Here is a 16,925-nt window from a genome sequence, read left to right on the forward strand (position 1 = left end):
ATGAGCCTTAGCCTTGGCCTTGGAGGCTGCCCCAGAGGGACTATTCATGGGCAAGGCTGTGTGGTCTCAGTTCTTAAGGAAAAGTGACCGCCCCCTCTACTGGGCTCTGGGAAGTTCAGAGCAGGCCGAGGGCAGGTTGCTTCTCTGAGAGCTCCTGGTATGTGGCAGAGAAACCAAAGAGAAGCTGGTCCCACCCCCAGCACAAAACCAGACCTGGAAGAGGTAGCAGCTGTCCAGGCAGCAGCTGGCAGCCCAAGACAGGGAGGCAGAGCCCAGTCCACAGGGCCTCTGGGCTGTGTGTAAAGGGCACAACCAGTGACACAGCCCCTGCTGGGCCAAAAGCTCCATTGTCACTGAAAGAAGAGCCTTCCCTAAATGGCGTGTGTCCTTGCCTTCTGGCCACATCCCCCCTGCCTGTGCCTGAGTCACCGGGATACACCAGAGGCCCCCTTACTGACTCAACACACTCCCCCGTGGACCCCTGCCCTCCTCCAGCCCCACAGTGGGCCTCCAGGGTGGTACAAGAGGTCCCCTATGCCCTCCCAGACCCTGTTCAGGTTCCCTCCCACCCCAGGTCTCTGCCTTGTTCCCAAGCACATTCCAGGCCATTGTCTCATAACGAATAGCATTTTCATGCGGGTGTTGGAAAATATGGGCACATGTTTAATGCTTGCAAGCTGTGCTCCACTGTTGACGCTGTGCTTGGGAGCCAGGCAGGCAACTCAAGCTGGGCTGGGGCTCAGCAAAGAAGTGATGACGCAGCAGCCCCGCGAGGCAGCCATCTGCCAGGCCTCCGCCGGGCAGGGACAGCCCCTGGTGCCCACTCACAGCGGGCATGGGGAAGCAGAGTGGTGAGGAAGAACTCAGGTTCTGGAAGGCGATTCTTCTAGGTCTGAATCCTCTGTTCCTCCTCCTCTGGTCAGCTGTGGGTCCTCTCTGAACCTCAGATTCCTCTTCTTTGCAATGGGGGTGGCAACCCTGCCCAGGTTATGTGAGGACTCAGCATGACACCGCAAGTGGAGCTAGCTCAGAGCCCAGTGCCAGGTGCGTGGTAACTCCGAGGCCACCTGTCTGTACAGATCCTGGTGTGGACTGGGGACTGTAGTGGAAAATGGGCCCTCTTTCCTCCCTCCCCAGCTTCCTGACTCAAGGATCCACTTCTCACATCCTCCACCCTGAGCCTGGCCTCTAGTAAGGACCCCGTGAGCTGGCCAGCACTTCCGCTATTATTACTGTCTTCTTGAGGCTTTGCAACCCAGTGAGCTGGGATCCTTCTCCCCAAACCTAGGGTGACCTGGGGTCGAGGCAGGATGCGGCCCCCACCTCCTTCCCATCGGCAGGATGGGAGTCGCCCTCAGTGGAGGCCCCTCTGCTGCCAGCCCCAGAACAGCCTCTCCAGGCTCCTCCTCCTGGGGCCAGGGTGGCTGAGCGAGCGGCTGGAGCATGGCAGGGCCTCAGCACTGCTCTCTGTGGTGCCTATGCCCAGCCTCTCCTCTCCCTTTCCCTCTTGTGGTGCTTTAATTAGCGATACTCAGAGGGAGACATCTCGTGAGGAGGCTTGTGCCCCGGAGTCTCCTGGGATGAGCTGGCTTCCCAGGCCTCTTTGGCCAGCAAGAGAGTACAAGATCTAGGCCGAGCGTGGTGGCTCACGCCTGTAATCCCAGCACTTTGGGAGGCCCAGGCGGGCGGATCACGAGGTCAGGAGATCAAGACCATCCTGGCTAACGCGGTGAAACCCCGCCTCTACTAAAAATACAAAAGAATTAGCCAGGCGTGGTGGCGGGTGCCTGTAGTCCCAGCTACTCGGGAGGCTGAGGCAGGAGAATGGCTTGAACCTGGGAGGTGGAGCTTGCAGTGAGCTGAGATTGCGCCACTGCACTCCAGCCTGGGTGGCAGAGCAAGACTCCATCTCAAAACAAAAAAAAAAGAGAGAGACAAGATCTGGGCAGGGAAGGGCAGGGCAGGGCAAGGCAGCCAGGCCAGGGCTTGGCCTGAGGGGTGACAAGGGCAAAAATGTAACATCAGGCCGCCGTTTTCCACACACCGGTGTTTGCACAGCACAGAGGCCTACCTGGGCATGAACGGAGAGAATGTGCTGGCCTGGGGGAGGGGATGGGGGGTCATTGCACCTCCCGTTCTGTCCAGGAGACCCTTGCTTCTTGGGGATGAGTGCCCTGGAAGAACCAGAACTTTCCCTTAGAAGGGTCTGGTAGGAGGGGCATGCGTTTCAGACTGAGGCTTCACCAGGACCTGAGGTTGCAGCCGAGGCCTCGATGTCTGGGAGGACCCTGCTACGTGCCGTTCCTGGCCGAGCCATCGGGCCAGGGCAGAACAGGTGGAGCCTCTAGGGCCACGTGGGCTTGGCGAGGTCAGGAACCGAAAAACCCAAGAGGCTAGAACAGCATCAGTGGAGGAGGGACAGAAGAGGGAGGCTGGAGAGGAACCAGTGAGAGCTGTGAGACCCTGTAGGCAGAGCTGAGGGGCTGGGTTTGTTTCAGATCCAGGAGGAAGCCGCTAGCAAATCCCAGCAGGGAGGGGCGTGCTCTGGTGGGCATGCTTTAGGATTGTCCAGTTGGTGTGTGGAGGGTGGACTGTGGGGGCAGGAGAAGCAGCAGGAGGCAGATCCTGAGACATGGGGAGACGGACCAGGCAGGTGATACTGACAGCCCCCTAGACATGGGGGCGGGTGTGGGGCAGGGTGGCCGTGTAGGATGTGCTCCCAGGGTAAGGCCCCCATACCTGCCAGTGGACCCCACAGAGAGACTGGGAGTCAGGATGACTCGTGATTTGGGCCTGAGCAGCTGGGTGGGCAATGCCACCATTTACTGAGATGAGGAGGGGGGTGGCAAGTCCATGGGGACACCAAGGGTTGGTTGTAGCCCAGCGAGGTTTGAAATGCCTGCTAGGTGGCCAGGCAGGGCCTTCCAGCAGGCAAGCAGCTGTTGCATCTAGAGCCCAGCGGGGGCTCAGGGTGGAGGGCACGTGTGGGAGTTACCAATGGGGACCACAGACCACCGGGAGGCGCAGCTTCTCCTCACCACCAGCCCCTCGTCCATCCCTCCCTCCACACCCTCCTCAGCCTGCCCTCACGTGGGCGCCACCCTGCCCTCCGCTGCCACAGGTCCTGTCTGCCGGCCTGGATCCCTGGAGAGCGCTGCCTGGCAGCGGCTCAGCTGTTGGCCTCTGTCATGGAGACGGCACCAGCTGCCGGCGATGGGCACTTGTGACCATTTGTCAGAACGCCCCCCTTCCTCCTGTGCCTGCCCTTCTGGAACATTTCTGTCCCACAGCCGTGGAGACAGGGCTCGTGGAGGGGTTGGGGGACCGGGAGGGGCCGGGAAGCACTGTCTGGGCTCTACAGCGGGGCCGCCCCCTCCTGGCCTTTGGCTTGAGGCTGCCTGGCTGGGCTTTCCCTCTGCGGCCAGCAGCTCCCCAGAGGAGCTGTGGCCCCTGTGGTACCGTGTCCCACACACTGGCCTTACATGGCTTGTTCCTCGTCTGCGTTCCTCGTCCTCAGGCTGCCCTCTGAGAACCTCCCCCTGTTTCACAGATAGGTATTGCCCCTAATTAAAGTGGAGAAATTGTGCAGAGACATTAAGATCACACTCCTGGTAGTTGGGGACACCTGGCTGAGGCCTTCACCTCCCACCTAACCCCGGGGGAGCCCCCAGCACAGCAGGGTCCTGGTGGCATGTGCAGGGAGATGAAGCGGCCCTCACTCGTGCAGCCGCCACCCCCTCCCCGCGCCGCTTGTTTCTGTTTCTCGTGGTTTCTTGCCCAGGCCTGCAGGCTCCAGCCAGGGTAGGCTGGAACGGCCTGCCTACTGTTTGCACTTTGTGGTCTGGCCTCTTTGTTACCAAATGATCTGGGGTTCCTTTGGGGCTGGGGGTGGGGAGGAATCTTCTCCAGTCTGGCCCCAGAGCCGTGGCTGGCGTTCAGGGGCATTCGGGAAGCTGGGCCCAGGTCATGCCGAGCGGAGGCTGAGTCCAGCGACCTGGGAGAAGATGGAGGTGTTTCAGGCCTCCCACCAAGAAATGTGGCTCACCTCACTGAGCACCTGAGACCTCGGGGCCTCCAGCGCCACGTGGGACCTGTGGTGAGGCTTGCCTGGAGACGGGATACGGCGTCAGGCTCCAGAGCTCAGCCCTAGATGGGAGGTGGTGTGGACAGGGGTGCCATGCTGCCGCCAGCCCAGCAGTCAGGAAGCACAGTGCTGCACACCACCCTCTCACCAGCCACCCCACTCCTGCCCCATCTTGCCTGCATCATGCTGTTTTGGGAAGCTCCCAAATCCCTGGGACTCCAGCTGGGAAGCATTGCCCAGGCGCCCTTCCCCTGCAGGCCAGGCCTCCAAGGGCACGTGGAGAAGCAGCGCGGATTCCTCCAAGCCTGTCCTCACCACCCACTTCTCACTGCTGGTGTCATCTGGCCCAGGGACCCTGGGGAATCTGCTTTCATCCTCTGGGTTCGGTTTTTTCCTTTTGTATAATGGGGAGGCTCCTCTCACAAAGTCCAATCCTTAGCACTGAATGACTTACTAGACAAGAGATGGGAAAGGGGTCATGGCCCAGGGACCAGCGAGCTGGGCTCTGGCCCTAAGTGACTCCGCGATCTTGGTCGAGTCACTTCACCAGAGTTTCGCCAGCCGTACAGTGAAGAAAAACTCAGGGTCATAAGGCTCCTCCCACATGGATCTGTGCTCCAGGCCATGGGGTACAGCCCGAACAGCACAAACCCCTGACCTCGGGGGCTTCCAGGAGGAGGAGTGGGGCAGTAAACAGGTGACTGATGTGTGGAGAACTGGCCGGATGAAGATGAGCTCTAGCAAGAGAAGAAAGCCCAGTGGAGGACAGCCGTGTCTTGGCCTGGGGTGGCAGGCATTGCCCAAGCATGTGGGAGTTCAGGAAGGTGACGGGGTCCCAGGGACTATTTTGGAGGCCCAGCTGTTTTTTGTGCCCAGGGATTAGTATAGCGTGGGGCACCCTGGCATGGCTAGGCCCAGGTAGGCAGTGCTGCGAAGCCTGGAGGCAGGTGCAGCATTCCCCCCACCCTTCCCCGCCCCCCCGCAACCACAGGCCTCAGAGTCATGGCTCCACACCGGCCTCGGGAAAGGGCAGATTTCCCCAGAACGCTGCAAAACCGCAAGGAGGCCTCCCAGGCTGAGACGCAGTTCGTCCTGCGCCCTTGACCCCACTCTGCCTGCTCTCCAGGCAGCTGTGCCTCCTGTTGAACGCGGAGAACATCTTCCACTCGATGGCAGACATCCTGCTGCGGGAGGAGGACCTCAAGTTCGCCTCGACCATGGTCCACGCCCTCAACACCATCCTGCTGACCTCCACGGAGCTCTTCCAGCTAAGGAACCAGCTGAAGGACCTGAAGACCCTGGTAGGCTGCGTCCGTGACTCCGTCCTCAGGTGTGCTCCTGCATGCCGGGGGCATACCGTGTGTCAGCCCGCCCCTCGGCTGGCCCCAGGAGGCTGTCAGGGAGAAGATGGGGTTGAAATCGAGACCTCCCCTGGTCCATTGGGAAATAGGGATCCTGGGTGAGTGGCTGCACACAGCACTAACCACAGGTGTGTCATGTCACCCGCACTGAGGTCTCTGCCCGCAGAAGGGTCCATGTGTCCATCCTGACCCCCCAACAGCCCTGCCTTTTCCGTTGGTTGACACCCCAGTCCCACTCCAGGCACTGCCCCCTTGAAAACAGAGGCTCTGCTGGCTGTGGGCCTACCCCGCTCGTCAGTGCTACCTTCTCAGGGCCAGGCCTCTAGGTTATAACCTTGCTGGTGAATCAGGGGTTAACTGCTCTTCTCGCCCTCCTTGACCTGGCCCCTCTCTCCCACAGCTGGGCACACCTGGCTCCTGAGGCACCTGTCATAAGCCAGGGTGTCAAGTTTGCTGCCCATCCGTCCCAGGCTGTGGATGAGGATGCGCCAACGACTGGTCCGAGAGAGCAGAAAGGACACTCAGTCTCACTCCCCTATGAACAAGGAGAGATGCGGGTCCCAGGCCTCTCATGTCCTGGCTGAGGGTGGTGGCTGCAGAGGCCGTGCAGGGACAGGCGCTGTCCTGGAGGCAGGGACTCCAGGGATTTCATTTCCCAGGCCCCCTGCCGGCTCAGACCCTGCTTGCACCCTCCCCAGGAGCCTCAGGGATATCCAGGCCCATGTCCGGGGGCATCTGGGGCCAAGTGGCTCTGCACGATCCAGGCCACAGCCCTGCCTCCCTCCTGTGGTTCCTTCCAGACATTCGCAGAGGCCTTAAGAATTTTCCTCAGGGGCAGGGGCTCCCCCAAGTGTGGGCTGGGTTCCTGGGTGGTTTCCAAGTGTTGGAGGTGGCCTGCAGAGGTGGGGAGGAGATGGCATTTTAGTGTGCTTCCTCCCTTCCCTGCCCACTCCCCCGTCGCCCTCCCAGCCCCATGGGGCTCTGGGACCACAGAGTTCTGGAGGGGGGCAGGGAGTAGGGGACAATGACTGTGATTTTGCCGAGGGCAGACATGCCAGCACAAAGGACAGCCACTCCCAGCCAGGCCCTCGCAGCCACCACACAGCTCTGGGACTGGGAGGTAATGACAGGGTCTGCGGAGGAGCTGTCAGCGTTTCCTTTGTGACGGCTCGTTCCCAGCCGGGATGCCCAGCAGCCGGAGTGCTAAGCTGGCTCCGGCTGCCCCCGACCGAAGACCCCTGGGTCTTAGACCTGTGGCCCTTCCCTCAGGTCCCCACATGGACCGGGAGGGGGCAAGGAGTGGGGGTCTCCTCACGGCTCACACCTCTTCCCCTACAGGAGAGCCAGAACCTGTTCTGCTGCCTGTACCGCTCCTGGTGCCACAACCCAGTCACCACGGTGTCCCTCTGCTTCCTCACCCAGAACTACCGGCATGCCTATGACCTCATCCAGAAGTTGTATCCTTCCTCTCGCTGTGGTTGGGGTTGGGCCACTGAGGGGCAGGGAGGGGCCGGCTGCCCCCTTTCCACCCAACAGGCGGGCCCAAGTGCCATGCTCCTGTCCCCACCCCTCCACTCAGCCTCAGGGCTTGTGACATCAGGGCCACCAGGACACTGGGAGGGGAGGGATGTATTTGGGAGAGCGAGGTTGGCAGCAAAGAGGGGCTCCTGGAGGGGAGCTGGCCCGGGAGAAACCCTGTGGGTTGGGATTGGGACTGAGGAGGCCCGGCCCGGCGGGTGCCAGCAGGTGATGCTGGGCTATCTTGCTGGGGTAAGAGAGAACCCCAGCTCCTGCCCCTGGGAGAAGGTGGCTGCCCTCTGCTCATTGCAGTTCCTCCTGGGTCTGGTGTGGGGGTAGGGGAGAAGGCCTGGAGCTGGAAATATAGGTGGACGGCTGGGTGAGCCTGCAGGCTTCAGCCTAGGCGTGGGCCTTCGGGGGCCACAGAGCTAGAGCCTGACAGGCTTGAGGATGACACGCTGGGGAGAAGCAGGCTGGGCGGAGGCCTCGGAAACAGGAGGCACCAATGCTCACCTCAGCACCGCGCTCCTCAAAAGGCATCCAGGGTTAGATGTTTTGTTTTGTTTTGTTTTTTGAGACAGAGTCTCGCTCTGTCACCCAAGTTGGAGTGCAGTGGAGTGATCTTGGCCCACTGCAACCTCCGCCTCCCAGGTTTAAGTGATTCTCCTGCCTCAGCCTCCCAAGTAGCTGGGATTACAGGCGTTCACCACCATGCCCGGCTAATTTTTGTATTTTTAGTAGAGATAGAGTCTCACCAAATTGGCCAGGCTGGTCTCAAACTCCTGACCTCAAATGATCTGCCCACCTCGGCCTCCCAAAGTGCTGGGATTACAGGTGTGAGCTACCATGCCTGGCCAGATTTTTTTTTAAACACCAAGAAGGAAACTAGCCCCATCCGTAGGTGCCTGACATGTAAGCCAGGATTGGAGTGCTGTTTGGAAGGCAACATGACCAGCCAGGAGTTGTGAGTCAGGAAGAAGGGGCCAGGAGGTGCCTCAGTGGAGGGCTGTGTGGCCCTGCCTGGCTCCCCACGGTGTGCCTGCTTACCTTCTACAACCTGGATTTGCTCCTCTCAGCCACTTCTGTGACCCAGAGACTGGCGGGCCACTGCCCAGCGCCGCAAGCCTGCTGCAGCCCTGGTGAAGCCGTGCTGGCGGGAAAGGAGAGAACCCTTCCTGCGCATCCCTCCCCTAGTGGGCCACAGGGCTGTGATAAGAGGGTGGGTGCAGAGGAGACAGCTGCTGGAGCAGAACCTGGAACTCCCGAACAGGGGGTTTCCATTTAGGACAGAAAGGCGAGGAGAGGAGAAGAGACTGGTGTCCTTTGTGCGCCAAATGGTGCTTCACCAGAACCAGGCTCTGTGCACAGGAAGCCAGGCGCAGGTGGGGAGGGCGCATGGTGCTCTGAGCTGCGGCTGTGCTGGCCCAGCAGCCAGACTTTCCTTGACTGCACACTCAGTGGGGACCTGGAGGTCACCGTGGACTTCCTTGCAGAGGTGGACAAGCTGGTGCAGCTGATCGAGTGTCCCATCTTCACGTGTAAGAACCACCTCCCACCACGCCTCACACCGTGAGCCCAAGGCTGGCCTGGAGTGGGGTGGGTGGAGCCAAGCTCCAGTTGGTCTCTTTTGGCTGGGGAGGGAGGAAGAGCAGTCACCCCAGGGAAGCTTCTGGATTGTTGAGTCCCAGCACTTTGGGAGGCTGAGGCTAGAGCATCTTTTAAGGGCAGGAGTTTGAGACCAGCCTGGGCACCATAGTGAGATCTCATCTCTACAAAATTTTTTAAAAATTAGCCAGGCATGATAGTGCATGCCTATAGTCACCGCTACTCAGAAGGCTGAGGTGGGAGGATCATTTGAGCCAAGGACGTGGAGACTGCAGTGATCTGTGACTGCACCACTGCACTCCAGCCTGGGCGACAGAGCGAGACCCTGTCTCAGAAAAATAAAAAAATAAAGACCGGGATGGTAGGCCTGCAAGGCCAGCCAGAGCAGGGCTGGGGCATGTGGCATCAGAACCTGGGTACTGCCTGTATCCCTCAAGGCGAGTCTCATGGACATGAGCCAGCACTGACAGCAGAACCCCGTTGAAGGCTGATACCAGGCCCCTGGGCTACCCAGCCACCCCTCCGAGCCTGCTGCCTCTGCCCTGGCTCTCTGAAGTCGTGGGTCCCCCGGGTCCCTCTGCAGGTGCTCCTGTTGGCCCAAGAGCCATGCCTGCACCTCCCTGAAAGAAGAGTTGGCATTTGCTGGGAGCCAGTGGGCAGGAGCTGCCTGCTTAGTAACACTCAGGCTGAATGTGCAAAAGTGGCAGCTGGCTGGGGTGAGCACAGCTCTCGGTGCCTCGACATACACACTTTGAATGATGCTCGTGTATTTATAATGTGCAGAGAAGCCAGGCGGCCACCCTGCTGGTGCCCACCTTCCCTGCCAAGCTGACCGCCTGGGTCTCTCGTACTCTCTGGCAGCGTCTCTGACTCGCCCAGCCTAAGCCTATCAGGCTGAGCCCTGGAGCCCAAATTGAATGCAGGGGCTGAAGAACACCTGTTCCCATCCCCTCCTGAGCCCCCTTCAAAGGGCAGCCTCGTCAAGCAGCAGGGTGCCATGGGAACTGATGCCCTGGAGACAGAAGGGCAGGAGGGAGACCCTGCTCTCCGCAGAGTGCACTAAAGCCTGTCCCAAGTGTGCCCAGCCTGACATTTCACTTCCTCGAGGGCCTCCCAGGGACACAGGCACCTATGCGGCCACCTGAGGTCAGGTCCTAAAAAGACCCTGCTCCCGCTGTTGGTCTGTCCTGACTCAGCTCTCCAGTTGTACATTCTTGGCATTCCAGAAGCATCCCTGGGATGACTGCCCTCCCTCCCTGACCCTGGAGGAACTCCAAGCACCTTCTCCTCAAGCCCAGGGCTTTGCTGGGGCAGGGTAAGAGGAGAGATACACCCTGGTCTCGCCCAACATCGTCCCAGCCCTGAGTCACCTGGATCCTAGAGGTGGCTGGTTTGGCCACAGGCAGTGCCCGCTTCCCCAAGGCCCAAAGGCTTAGGACTGGAAACAGGCTCGTGCTTCTGCTGGGCAGCCAGGCCTGGGACAGTGGTGGTGGGGGTCTCCTCTGGAGGGCGCCAGGAGGCCTCCATTCCTCTGCTCCCTGCTCACCGACACCCTGGCCCTAAGGCCTGGTTGCTCAGGCTCCCTGTGTCAGCGGGACCCCCTGTGTGGCGGCTGCCAGGGTGACATAGCCCCTTTCGCAAAGCACATGGCACATCCTCCACAAACAATGCCTGGCCTGGGCCTAGGGACACAAGAAAGTAGAAGCCAGTGATTCTTCTGGAGAGGCTCGCAGGAGAGAAGTGAGCCCATTTCCAATCCCGCCTCCCCTGTGCACCTTAGGGAAGCTGGGACTGCCTTGTGGTACAGCCAGCCATTAGCGGGCTCTGTGCTGCAGCTTGGGCTGGAACGAGTGCTGGACAGCCCCCGGGTGTGTCTCTTTCCACCTGGCAGGGTGGTGGCAGGGCTGGCATGTGAGCCAGAGCCCCAGAAGCCCCTTCCAGACACTCCGGGGCTTTGGTGTGTGTCGCTACACACAAAAGTGTTTTTCCATCCTGCCCTCTCTTAAAACTGTCCTAATCCACCGTCTTTCTCTCCAGCACACCCTATTTATAGCTCTCCCGTGCTGGCACGTGCGGAGCCGACTGGAGAATCTGTTACACTACGGCCCCGAGCCCTCCTATCACCAGGGAGGCAGCTGAGCAGGGGGCGGGGAACAGAGCAGGCCCCACAGGGCATCTCGGGGTTGTCGGGCTGAGATGACTGTTGGAAAGATCAGACAGGCAGGTGGGCAGGTAGAAAGGAAGATGAGATCATGGAAACTGCTAGGACACTCCTGGGGGAGGCGGGAGCAGCGCGACGGGCTGTGAAGGAGCCCCTGACTCGCTGGAAGCCACGGCCACCTGGCTGGGCCCACACAGCTGGGTCCTTGGGCTGTGGGTGTCATGGCACCAGGTCCCTGTGGTCCTGGCCAGTTGGAGGCAGGGAGTATGGGCTGGGCATGTCCCAGAGCAGTGCCAGGTCCCTGAACCCTGCCCTCTGCCCACCCCAGATCTGCGCCTGCAGCTGCTGGACGTGAAGAACAACCCCTACCTGATCAAGGCCCTCTACGGCCTGCTCATGCTCCTGCCGCAAAGCAGCGCCTTCCAGCTGCTCTCACACCGGCTCCAGTGTGTGCCCAACCCCGAGCTGCTGCAGACCGAGTGAGTGCTGGCTGGGGACTGCTGCCCCCGCCCCGCCCCCGAGCAGGGACAGGTCCAGAGGAGCCTGGTGAGGAAGGGCCGTAGAGGGGGCTGCTGAGGCCTCCCTCACTTCAGCATCCCACCCCTTTTTTCACTGTGGCCACCATCCCCGCCCCCGCAGCCACTTGCCCCTTGGCCTTTTGTGTTCCACATCAGAGCACTGAGCGAGGGATTCTGGGAGCGTTCGCACGGTGGCCGGGAGTAGCAACACTTCCAGGCGATCAGGGTCCAGCTCAGTGAGGCTATGCAAAAATCTAAAAACTCTGAGGGCATCTGGAGTTACCCAGATAAAGGACCCTGAAGAGAAACTCCAGGCAGGGGAAGGAGTTCCTGCCCCAGCTTAGAGATGGGGGCCCCAGTGGCCATCGAGCGAGGGAGGAGCCTGTCCTGGGCACCTCCCAGGCCTCACATAGCCCCTCTCCCCACCCTGTCTGTGGCAGAAGCTCAACCCTGCGTCACTGGGAGACCCCATCATTGCTAGGACCTTCTCAGCCACCTCCTGGGTGGGGTGGGAGGCAGGAGCGCACTCAAGGCTCCCCTGCTCAGGTCTTGCCCGTGGAAGGAACAGGTCCTAGGCACCCCTCCACCGAGAAGATGCCCGACTTGGCAGCCTTTGGTCAGAGGGCTGCGGGCTCCCACCCTGAACCCATGGCTGGCCCCTACCCCAGAGTCTGTAGGGCCGTGTCTGTATTTGGTAACCCTTGGAGGCTTTGCCTCATCCACAGGCATTTGGCATCCGAGATGGAAAATTTCACTTGTCAGGTCGCCATGGAAACCAGCAGAGCCACTGAGAAGATTTACGCTGAATGGAGCGCGCCCAGCTTGCATCAGATGCCCTGTGTGTCTAGAATTCCCTCCCAGGCTGTTAGAGCCACTCAGCAGGCCTGGCGCCTTGCTCCAGCAAAGGGCCTCGGGTGCTTGCCCTTGCGATGGACACAGGCAGCCTTGAGACAGGCCTGCCCGGAGCCTCTGTGCGCGCCACACTGCTGGCTTTGGCTCCCACTGTCCCTCCCACCCAGACTGGCCCTCCGGTGACTGAGTGTGGTGCACCTGATAGGCTGTCTGCCCCAGACCAGCTGGAGAGGCTGAACCCCCAGAGAGTGCGGCCCCCACCAAGACAGCTCCTGCCTTCCCTGCCCTGTTTCCCCAGAAGGCAGTGCCCTGCATTGGCAGGACTAGGCCTTGAGCTGGCTGCCACCCCAGCTGCTCGGGGTGCCACCAGGTGGTCCCCAGGAGACAGTACCGAATGCAGTGTCCCCAGGGGAGCGGGGTCAGCCACGGAGGGGGGCGCGAATGTGGGTTCCCGGGGCCAGAGTCCTGTCAGCTCCCAAGAGACTCCAAGAGAGGCCCAGAATCCACACCAGGCCTCGCTGGCCCAGCCTTTGCCTTGTCCCTTCCAGCGCCCCATAGTGTTAGGGTCACCCTGGCAGGCGCCCGGGAGGGGAAGGTGCAGCCGGAAGCAGGGAGAAGGGCAGGAAGGGCCGCTTCCCTGTGACCTCCAGTCTCCCTGTGGGAACCGGCCTGCCTTCCTGGGAGGCCTCCTGGCCAGGGAGCCAGCCCCGCCTCTCCCAGGGCTCTGCATGCTGATCTCGTCTTGGGAGGGGAGTGGAGGCTCAGAGCAATCATACTCCTCAAACCAGGGTAGAACAAGTTTGCAGAGGGAAGCTGGGAAAATTAGGCTTTCCTCAGAATCTCCCACGGTCAGTCAGGGAAGTCCTGAGCCAAGGGGTTGAGGCGTCTGGGTAGAAGATTCTGAGGGTCAGTGCATGGTTTGCAGGCCTAGAGTAGGATCTGGTGTGAGCTCTGCCATGGATTTGCTGTGTGACCTCCAGCAAGGCCAGTGCCCTCTCTGGGCTCTTGGTTACTTGGTCAGTAAATGCATATTTGGACTAAATGGGTGTGTGAGGCACCCCCTAGCCTTCAATGCCCTGGGTCCCCAGCCTTTCTTTGTAAGGACCTAGGAAGAGATACCGTAGATAGGGGCACAGGAGCAGTGGGCACACCAAGGGCCTTCTGAACAGCTGGGGAAGGGGTCAGATTGCAGGGTGGGGCCCGGAAGACAGCTCACACCCTGGGAAGGGAGCTGCGGACAGTCCCAGCCCTGGGAGGGGCAGACAGCTGGCAGACAGGGTCGAGTTGCAGGGCAGGCCTTGGAGCCGGGAACAGCTGGGGGAGTTTGTACACTCCTCGCCCATCCATGGTTCTGTGTGCTCCAGGCGCCATCAGGGCCCTGGGGACCACAGCTCCCCCACCCGCTGGCTTCTGGGCCACTCCCCAGGGACTGTCTCCTCAGTGAGGCAGGAGGGAACCTCTAAGAAAAAGCTGGTGACAGGTGCATGGGTGGGATGGCAGGAGTGAGAGCCAGCCCTGAGTCCTAGACTGGCCACACTGTGCTGCAGGCTGGCTGGCCTCAGCCTCGGTGCCCGGGGATGCTTATGAACCTACAGAGGACGTGCAGGGCCTGAGAACGGCCATCCGCGTTAGGTGGGGCAGGGAGAACGGGCCTGGCCTGTGTGCTCAGCAGCCCAGGCAGTGTCTCCCACTCTTGGGGACACAGCCCACCCTGCTCCCAAGACCTCAGGCCAGGAAGGGTCTGCCTATCACAGGGAGCAGGACTTCTTGCCACCCTAAGGGCCCAGGGAGCAGATGTGGCCCACTCTTCCCACCCCCACCAGCCCCGCCACACCGATGCCCGTCTCCCCAAGTTTGCCATCCAGTGCTGAAAGCATCTCTCTAGAGCCCCTGAGCGTCCCTAACCTAAGGCCTTGGCTTGCCAGGAGTGTCATGGGGAGCAACGCGCAGACCCATGGGTGCCCAGCATCAGAAGACACACTTTAGGGTCACACCTGTGGCCTTGGCCTAAGTGGGTTAGAGGAGCATCTGGCTACACCCTGGACTTAGGGTTGCAAAAGCTCCGGGGTGTCCCTTGGCCTCCTCAGAAGTCCAGGCTGCTCTCTTGGAGCAGTGGCACCTGGGCGCCAGAGTTACTGTGCCTGGGAGGTCCCTTCCCAGGAGCAACCACAGCCTAGAACACTGCCCACAGCCTGGCCCTCTAGAATGGGCCCTACCCGGCTACTTTTGATCTTTGTTGAACGAACGTCAGCTGAGCCCCGCTAGGGAGGCAGGAGCGCCAGGCCCAGAAAAGCAGCAGCCACAGCCGTAGACACGTCCAAGATGTTTTCTGGTGGCGCATCTTCAGCAGGGAGGCGGGAAGGGAACAGGTGTGGGCAGGCAAAGCTGAGCAGGGGTGCAGGAGGCCGCCTCCAGGCCCCAGATGGCATCTCAACTGTGGGAAGAGTCCCCCTGCCCCGGTCCTGCCCAGCAGGCTGGTGGGCCATCAGAGGCAACTGTCAGGCTCTGGCTGTCAGGCTGGACTGAACTCATGGCCAAGAGTTCATTTTGGGGGAGCTCCATTGTGTGTCCCCCAAAATGGCCTCCTTTATTTCCACCCTCAAGCTGCTGGGCCCCGGCTGGCCTCACGTTGAAGGGGCAGAACTGTAGCCACAGTGGCACCTGCCAGGTACCTAAGCCGAGGCTGGACACCAGGCAAAGCTCTTACACATCGTGTCAAAGCATCTTGGCAGCCACCCCAGGGCACTCCTTAGGTAGCCCTCGCTTTGCAGACCAGGAAACAGTCACATGCCCAAGTCACACCGCTAGGAAGCGGTGGAGTTATGGTTGGGTCCAGGTCTGTCTAGTTCCTGTGCTCTGCCACTGCCTGCACGCCACCCCCACCCCCCACCCCACCAGTTGGCATCTTTTCATGAACTTGAAGGGCCCCAAGATTCTCTGCTTAGCTGAGCAGCCCACAATCTTCCTGAGACCCCTTTCCAGGGTCGCCAGGCCTCAGGGCCTGGAAACAGATGCTTCCTAGCCCACACACATCTCCTCCAAACCAGTGAGGCCAAAGGGAGGGAGCAGAACGTCTCATGAGACACTGCTGGAGGGTGAGTAGGAATGGGACAGGAGCCCAAGGGGATCTCATCCCCAGGGGCAAGCTAAGTACTGGGCTTGACAAGGACAGCAAGGCTACCGAATTGCACGATTATAGGGAGCATCATGCACACTAGCTATGCAGTGCACAACCTGTGTTGCTGTACAGAGCAACTGGAGAGGGGGGCAGCAACAGGAATGGCGGTGCTGAAGGCATGTCCAGTGGTGAGACCGGCTTTCCTTCTCCCAGGGACAGTGAGTGACTGCAGGCCTCAGGGCCCCAACACTCAAAAACAAATATCCTGCCAAGTGGAGGGCCCAGCAGAGGCTCTTCAGCAGTTCCCGTTCTCCCCAGTCCTAGCCCTGCCTCAGAGAAAGGGCCAAGCTGCCACCTCCCCCTTCGCCCCCGACCCTGTTCCAGGCCCCAGCTGGCTTCCTGGCTGGCTGCGAGCCCTGGCTTTCACCCCAAAGGGAGCCACTCGTAAACAGGAAATGCTTCCCAATGCGATGCCTGCTCTGGGCGCCATCGCCAGCCCACAGGCCGAGGGCAATAGCCAAGCAGCAGTGTTGGCTGTTCCCACCAACTGCAGAAGACGGGGATGTTCAGGGCCTTCCCAGCTCTGGGGCTGGCTGTGAGGGAAGAGTTGCCAGGCCTGAGACGCCCAGAGGCTGAGCCCACAGCCTGTGGCTCTGCCCCTGACCCCACTGCCCTCCAGCAGTAACCCCTCCATGAGCCGATCCCCTGACACTGAGCATTTCTGCTCCCTCTTCCCAGAGACAGTCTAAAGGCAGCCCCCAAGTCCCAGAAAGCCGACTCCCCTAGCATCGACTACGCAGAGCTGCTGCAGCACTTTGAGAAGGTCCAGAACAAGCACCTGGAAGTGCGGCACCAGCGGAGTGGGCGTGCGGACCACCTGGACCGGAGGGTCGTCCTCTGACAGGCCTGGCAGAGAGGAGGGCCCACTGAGTGGTCCCATGAAGCACTCAGGGTTGTCACGCCCTCCTGAGGAGCTCAAGGACCTGCCTCTCAGGACCGGGGCTGGGCCTGACTGCCAGCCCAGGGCACTGTTGGGGCCGGAGGCTGCTCTGTCTGCCCAAGCTCCTCTCAGAGTCCAGCCCTCAGGCCTCCAGCACTGTCAGCTGCACCCTAGCATTCACACAGAGCTGGCTGCCCACCCTGTGGGGGGCTACAGCCTCAGACACCACTCATCCTCTGGAATCAACCTCTTTCTAATACCCTCTTGGAAAAAGAGCTTGCCTCTCCTCCAGCACACCAGAGCTCTGGCCTTGTGTGTATATGTATACATACGTGAACACATACCTGTGTGTGTGTGTGTACTTGTATGCACGTAGGCACCAGCACAAAGATCTGAATGATGCACCCCCACCCCCACTCCAATAAAGAAATAAGAGAAAATCCTCAACCCGAGCCGGCCTGCTCCTTCCCAGCTGACATCTGCAGTTGCCCCGGGGGCCTCACCCTCTGTCCTGGAGATGGGGTCTCATTATGGCCCCAAGGAGTACTGGCTGACCCAGGGCCTGGTCCCTGCACTCACCTGAATGGAGTCATGGGCCTAGAGCCTAGGTCCCCACCTCTGGAACCTGCACCCTCCTAGAGCGCACCACGCGCCGCCTGCCCTGGAATCCTGAACCCTGCCTTCCCCAAGCCCCTCATCTGCTTTTCTCTTCCTGACTCCCTGGGGCAATGGGAGTTCCCCACTGGGGAGATGGGAGCTGAGCCCCAG

At 60.7% G+C, this 16,925-nt stretch overlaps 1 protein-coding gene across 3 annotated transcripts in view; it reads left to right on the top strand.

The window, feature by feature from the left end:
- Nucleotides 1-16,604, top strand: part of VAC14 (VAC14 component of PIKFYVE complex) — a 116,229-nt gene extending 99,625 nt beyond the window's left edge. Inside the window, exons 15-19 of one of the 3 annotated variants that reach the window (XR_004438979.1) lie at nucleotides 5,211-5,414; nucleotides 6,784-6,902; nucleotides 8,422-8,501; nucleotides 11,058-11,208; nucleotides 15,956-16,604. Coding sequence is in view for 2 of the 3 variants with exons in the window: in XM_033218950.1 (XP_033074841.1) it covers nucleotides 5,211-5,385; nucleotides 6,784-6,902; nucleotides 8,422-8,501; nucleotides 11,058-11,208; nucleotides 12,010-12,196 (712 nt within the window). In the remaining variant the exon portion in view is untranslated. The other 2 variants (XM_033218950.1, XM_033218951.1) reach the window with 2 other exon arrangements.
- Nucleotides 16,605-16,925: the final 321 nt, after the last annotated feature.

The sequence above is a fragment of the Trachypithecus francoisi genome, unplaced genomic scaffold, assembly GCF_009764315.1.
Source record: "Trachypithecus francoisi isolate TF-2019V2 unplaced genomic scaffold, Tfra_2.0 Lachesis_group10, whole genome shotgun sequence".
Lineage (NCBI taxonomy): Eukaryota > Metazoa > Chordata > Mammalia > Primates > Cercopithecidae > Trachypithecus > Trachypithecus francoisi.